Source organism: Sinocyclocheilus rhinocerous, unplaced genomic scaffold (genome assembly GCF_001515625.1).
Source record: "Sinocyclocheilus rhinocerous isolate Xijiao unplaced genomic scaffold, SAMN03320098_v1.1 scaffold4536, whole genome shotgun sequence".
NCBI lineage: Eukaryota > Metazoa > Chordata > Actinopteri > Cypriniformes > Cyprinidae > Sinocyclocheilus > Sinocyclocheilus rhinocerous.
The window spans coordinates 169,154-175,412 of record NW_015666165.1 but is presented as its reverse complement, the minus strand read 5'-3'; the positions used below and the strand labels follow the sequence as shown (position 1 = coordinate 175,412).

Here is a 6,259-nt window from a genome sequence, read left to right as displayed (position 1 = left end):
CACAAAACATTTCTTCCATGTTTTAATTTTAATAGTAAATCCTTTGTTTGCCAAAAAAAATCTTGTTTGCTTAATTTTCAATAATTAAAAGATAAATGATAAATTAAATTAATATGTTATGCCTTCATGTAAAATGTAAATACACAACACAGAATTTCTGAGGGGAAAACAAATTCATAAGGCTACTTTTAAGAAATAAGATGAATAAATTAAGTTGTTTTATGCCTTCAAATAATTAGACATGCTAAAACACAGAATTTGGTAACAATAAACAATATGGTGAGAAAAAATTAAACATTTCATAGGGCCCTAAACATGTAATTTTTGTTAAACTTTTAATAAATTGATGTGAAAATGTATAAGTTTCATGATTTTAATTAATTTAACTATTAAAAAGGAGTCGAGAAAAATTAAAATGGAAAAAACGGAATTTGGAAAAAAATAATACGGATTTCAAAGGGCCCTAACTATCCCTCAGCCTTGCCGCGCCCCCCAGTTTGGCAACCACTGCTTTATTCTTTTAAATTGACACATTAATCGTGTTTATTAATTATTTTTTTATTAAACTGGAAATCAGTTTACTAAATAATGTAAACTTGACTTTCCACTTTAAAGGGATATTTATGTTGTTTATTATTTGTTTTTATTTATACTATTTATAATTTTTGTGCAATTACTTGCCTGTCAGTTGAGTTTGTGGCAAAACATTTTGCAGTGTTTACATGTTGTTTATTACTGCATAAAATGTATTAAAATAGATGTTTAATTTCATAAAGTACAAGTTGATTTCAAAATGCACCTACTTTTTAGCATTTTGTGTTTTTCAGTTGAATAAAAGAATATTTTTCCCTATATATATTTCATCATTGAGGATTTCTTTAAAAAAGTCTAAAAATCTCGTCTCGTCTCGTGGGATAAGTGTCTCGTCACACACCTAATATTTATGTATGTGTTAGGGTTCTAAATCAGATGGTTCATCACGATATGATATGATACTGATTCTCATAACCAGCGATAAGATATATGCAGATACCTCAAAAAATTCTATATTGATCGATTTATCAATATTATGATATTATGTTGCTATTTTAAACAACCATCTACATTTTTATTAACTCCCAAATGCAACCAAAATATACAACATGAACATTTATCTGAAATTTCCACATCCTGTACCTCAATTGGGACACTCAAAACAAAAAAATAGGCCTACACTTTTTTTTTTCAATAATTAAAAAAATAAAAATAAAAATCAGGTCACACATAAGATCAGTAATTTTTAATGACATGACAGCAGTCAAGGAAGTCTGTGCTAAAATGTGCAATGTGTAAAATACTGTAAATCCTCATTAGGAAACAACAAATATGTGGTACTTCAGTTGTAGTACCTAATACATTAATGTATTACAAAAATACATTAATGTAGAAAAATATATATAAATAATAACAAAAATAAAGCTGTTAAAACTTTATTTTAGACTTTTTTTTGCTGCTACAATGGTCTCAATGCTAAACATCTTTTCCACAGATTCTACAGAACCAAATTACAAGCAATATCAAAAAAAAAAAGAAATGCAATAGAACAAAGACACAAATTCAGTAAACAGTGCTTTTCAGGTTTTTCAGGTAGGTCTAAAAGACATTTTCAGGTGCATAAATGTAATAACTAAATGTAAAATAACACTGCATAGTCTTCACAGTATAAATTAAATATAGATTAATCATTATTAATGTTACAAAAGTTATTCAGTCAGAAGCAGTGAGCACTAATTTTTCTTTGACAGCAGCAGGTTTATTATTAAAGCATTAATCCCCAAGAAGCCATGGTTTACAGTGAATTTATAACAGCTAAGAGGGTTTTAACAATGCCCCTTAGCTGTTATAAATTCACTGTAAACCACGGCCAAAATAAAGTGCCTATTTATACTACAGATATCGATATTTTATGCGTGTCATTGATATATCATATCGTTAGACATTTGATCGATGTATCAATGGATCGTTACACCCCAGTATGTATTTATGTATGTATGTACCGTATTGGCCCGAATATAAGACGACCCTGATTATAAGACGACCCCCCTTTTTCCAGATGTACCTTTTGGAAAAAGGCTTTTTAAAAACCAAATCTTGTTTTTTCTCAGTAAAAATACACAAAATAATGTTCTTTTTATCAGCATCATATGACCCATTTAAGTATTTCATGGCACACTCGTTTTATGCGTATTTGGCGCCACCTATTGTAGTGGGTGTATTATTGACATGTCAAAGTCTAGACCCTGAATATAAGACGACCGCGTTTTTTCAGATGTATTTCCAAGAAAAAAATATCGTCTTATATTCGGGACAATACGGTATTAGGGATGTAACAATATTATCAATATCGCGATATCATGATAGTAAAACTGTCTCGACATTATCGTGGTCACATGACGATATATTAAAAGATAGGTCTTCCGGGGAAAAGTGTAGTTTATATATAAAATATATTTGTTTTGGGCCATTATGCTTTGGCACATTATCTGTTAAACGAAATAAAACCGAAAGCACAATATGGCTTCATCCTTTCATCAAGTTTGTTTTCACTGTGTGTTTTAAAGCGAAGCACACACTTGGTTCAGACGATCAGCTCGTGATCCGGTGTTTTCCGCGTCTCAGAACGACTCGTTCACACTGAATGAATGCAGTCAACTCCTTTATTTCACTGCTGTGAGTTTAGCACACGTTTGGGAACACAACGGCCACCAGTTAGGCTTTATTTTCACAGCAGATGATTACAGCATTTCACTAGATTTGTAGTGAGATGCGTTTTTGTAAACATGTTTTCACTGAAGCTGGAGTTTTCCTTCAAAATAAAAGCTCTACAGCTGTTTCTGTCAAAATAAAAGCTTAAAAGTACAGTATGAATTGCTGACAGCTAGCGGTTTAAATGCAGTCCAAATTCAAAGTATCTCTTTCAGGTGTAGAAATTTGTAATTTCCCTACTGTAGTGTAAAGCAAAAATAATATACCAATGAAATATTTATGTTTTACAATATGTGGCAATTACTGTCATTGTTGTTGTTATTATTATTCTATTCTAATTTGTTTGGCTTCCTAAAACACCGGTGTGAATGTAATTTAGACTGAGGCAGTAGATCACGAATAAAAAGAGGGTTGAGTCCCCTTTAAAGTTCAGCTACAAGTCAATTCACTGACTTTTTTCTGACTTCTTCTTAGTTAAGTTTTTTCTGAAGTTTTCTTAGTTAAGGACACGGTTCGAGCTCTTAATTTGGAACTCTCAAAGTGCATTAGATAGAATAATTTAACTTTAAAATGTACAAAATGTTAATTTTTTTCCCGATTCTTAATTTCTTTTTTTTTTTAAATATCACAATAAATATCATACCGTGGACTTCATATCGCGATATTATCGTATTGTGAGACTTTGATATCATTACATCCCTAGTATGTATTAGGGGTGTGAACCTACACTGGTCTCACGGTTCGGTTCGTTACGATTATCATGTCATCGATTCGGTTCAATTCGATATCATGATGCATCACAATGCATTGACAATGCACTGCATCCTCAATTTTCTATTTTACTTCACATTTTTACAATTTTGTCAATAAATACAAGCAGTCAGATATATGATCTGTACCTGACCTGGTTTCTTAAGTTAGTGGTATTACCCCCTGCTAGTGATGTGACATTTGAACCGAGGCATCGGAGCTTGTGTCGAGAATAAATGGACGTGCTAGATAAAGCCTCGATTCGAAGCGTGTGTCGTGTTGTTAATTGTCATAGAAATCACGTGATCAATGACAAATGAAGCTTCACTTTCTGTCCAGTCACGTGTGCGATTCACTTTGCGTGTCGAAATGTTCAATCCCCCAGATCTTACTTTACAAATAAGTTTTAATTCGGACTTATTCAGTTACATTTTAGATACCCAGTCATACAAGTAATATGAAGAATACAAATTATTTCAGAAAAATTCAATATTTGTCGTATGCTATTCATATGAGTACATTATTCTTCTATTACATCATATTGATATTCGTACTGGTATTAAATTGCAGTTTAATCTGATAATGAATTTATCAGAAACTCAACAAACACACACTGCTAGGCTTTTATTTGTGCACGTAACTTGAATCAATCTGTGGAATATGTGGTAGATGCCTCGTCCTACGGAGCGTCTTTCACTGGCTTTTGGCTGCTATATTTTTTATTAACCACCAGATGGCGCTGTTTTCGAGACACTCAAAGCTTTGAATCTTTTCCCGAAACAGTCAGAGGAAAGCCACAGTGCTTCACGATGCTTCATTTGCCCATCCCTACCCCCTACATATTTCATATAGTGCGTGACATGATTTACACACAGCGTGTGTCTTCTACAGGTCGTGCTCAGGTTGTTCATAAAAGCTGAAATGTGGCCAGATGTCGGCTTTTAAAGCAGTTAGAGCATTTTTAATTACTCTCACTCGCCTCCCTCCACCATTAGGCGCGTTCGATTTGAAGCAGCGCTGCACAGGATGAGTGTATGACATTAACCGTGAAAAGCTTAAGGATCTGTCTGCTCTCTTATCGCTCTCGTGGTACTCGGTCATACACTGATCATTCTGCGCAGCGGCGCTTCAAGCCGAACACGCCTAATGTATGCTACCGCGACAAAGCACGTATGCGACAAATGACGTCAGAAAAGCGTCAGTACGTTATAATCGATTACTGAACCGATACCGAACCGTCCTCACCTGCATCGCGATGCATCGAAGAAACGATTCATTTCGACACCCCTAGTATGTATGCGTTTGAATTACATTAAAAAACTTCCAGATGTTACTGTGGTGTATGTGTGTGTTTTAAGTGCTGCTCTGACAGGACTACAGGAATAATTATATTACAGGACTATTGATATTGGTCAAAAACACGTGCATGCTTATAGTTAATACAGTATGAGCTCCATCAAAACTGCTTGCTGAAACTCACCACCCAGAACTTGAGGAAATACTGAAACACTGTTGATGCAATGAACACGCAGTAGATCATGGAGTAAGACAGGAACAGCAGAAAGAACTTATAGTTGGAGAATCCCACACAGTTGTTTACCCTGAAGAGCACATCATACAAAGAGGTCACATATCTAGCATTCCAGACTGTACAAATGTAATGTAATATTGCTTATGAGATAAGATTAACACAACTGAGAACAATAGATTACTTGACTCATAATATAATAAGTTACCATTTACCATGGACAGTGGTGATCCATTTTCAAAACGCATCTACAAAAACACAGGAACGTAGTGAAATCAGGTCGTGTTGCTCAACAGCATCCTGTAACTTTAATTAAAAAACGGGGGTTTTGTGTAGAGAGATCTGTTTTCAGGAACAGGGTTGGTGCGGTGCTGGACTTACGTTTCACAGACGGAGCAGTGGTGACAGCGGTCTGGCTTTATCACCTGACAGCGGTCACAGAACCTGACAGCTAAACACACGGAGATAAAGAAGATCAGCTGTCCGTGTTTACATCCCATCACATGCTTGACTGGCAAACACTGCCAGGTGTCTGATACCTCCTGACTGAGCGCGCGTGAAGATGGGAAGTTTCTTGGCGATTTCTGTGAGAATCTGCTTCTGAGCATCTGGCCTTTCTTCCATCTCATACCTCTCTTTATCACTGTATGATAAATGGAACTAGATAGAAAAAAATATATTTTAAAAATATAAAGATTTTTTTTTGCCTTGTGACATTTTAATGACAACCAAGCAATTATCACCTACAGTTGTCATTTTTATTTATTTATTATTATAATATTTTTTTTTTTAGTTGTAATTTTACATTTTTAAAATGTGCCACTATCCTAGGTTTTGCCTAATTGTCAGTAAGAATTTTTTACTAATTTAAAACCCAATAAAATTTAATATGCTTCCTTATTATTTTATATATTTTAATATGTACACGTCAGAAAAAGCATGTTTGAATTTTTACAAAAATATTATGTTACACCGAATGACAATGTAACATTATTTCGACCAAATTTTAACATTTTATTCTCCTAAAACTTATTTGAAACCTTAAAATTAGACACTTTACTTACATTTAATGTGCTTTCTATGGACATAAAATCACTTTTGTACATTTCTTTTGATGCGGACATCTTAACATCTTTTCACAGGAAAAATATGTTATATTTGTATATTAAATATATTTATATATGATATAAATTATATAAATATATACATGTAAATATTTTCAAAATATATATTGTA

The 6,259-nt window shown here is 33.5% G+C and overlaps 1 protein-coding gene across 3 annotated transcripts in view; it reads right to left on the bottom strand.

The window, feature by feature from the left end:
* The window catches only part of LOC107731808 (palmitoyltransferase ZDHHC15-like), a 10,131-nt gene extending 4,363 nt beyond the window's left edge, over positions 1-5,768 (bottom strand). The window contains exons 1-4 of one of the 3 annotated variants that reach the window (XM_016542987.1): positions 5,563-5,768; positions 5,405-5,474; positions 5,239-5,271; positions 4,976-5,096 (exon numbers count right to left, since the gene is read on the bottom strand). In XM_016542987.1, coding sequence (XP_016398473.1) covers positions 4,976-5,096; positions 5,239-5,271; positions 5,405-5,474; positions 5,563-5,647 — 309 coding nt within the window. In that variant the 5' untranslated portion in view covers positions 5,648-5,768. The remainder of the gene's footprint in view (positions 1-4,975; positions 5,097-5,238; positions 5,272-5,404; positions 5,475-5,562) is intronic. The other 2 variants (XM_016542986.1, XM_016542985.1) reach the window with 2 other exon arrangements.
* Between the last annotated feature and the right edge of the window lie 491 nt (positions 5,769-6,259).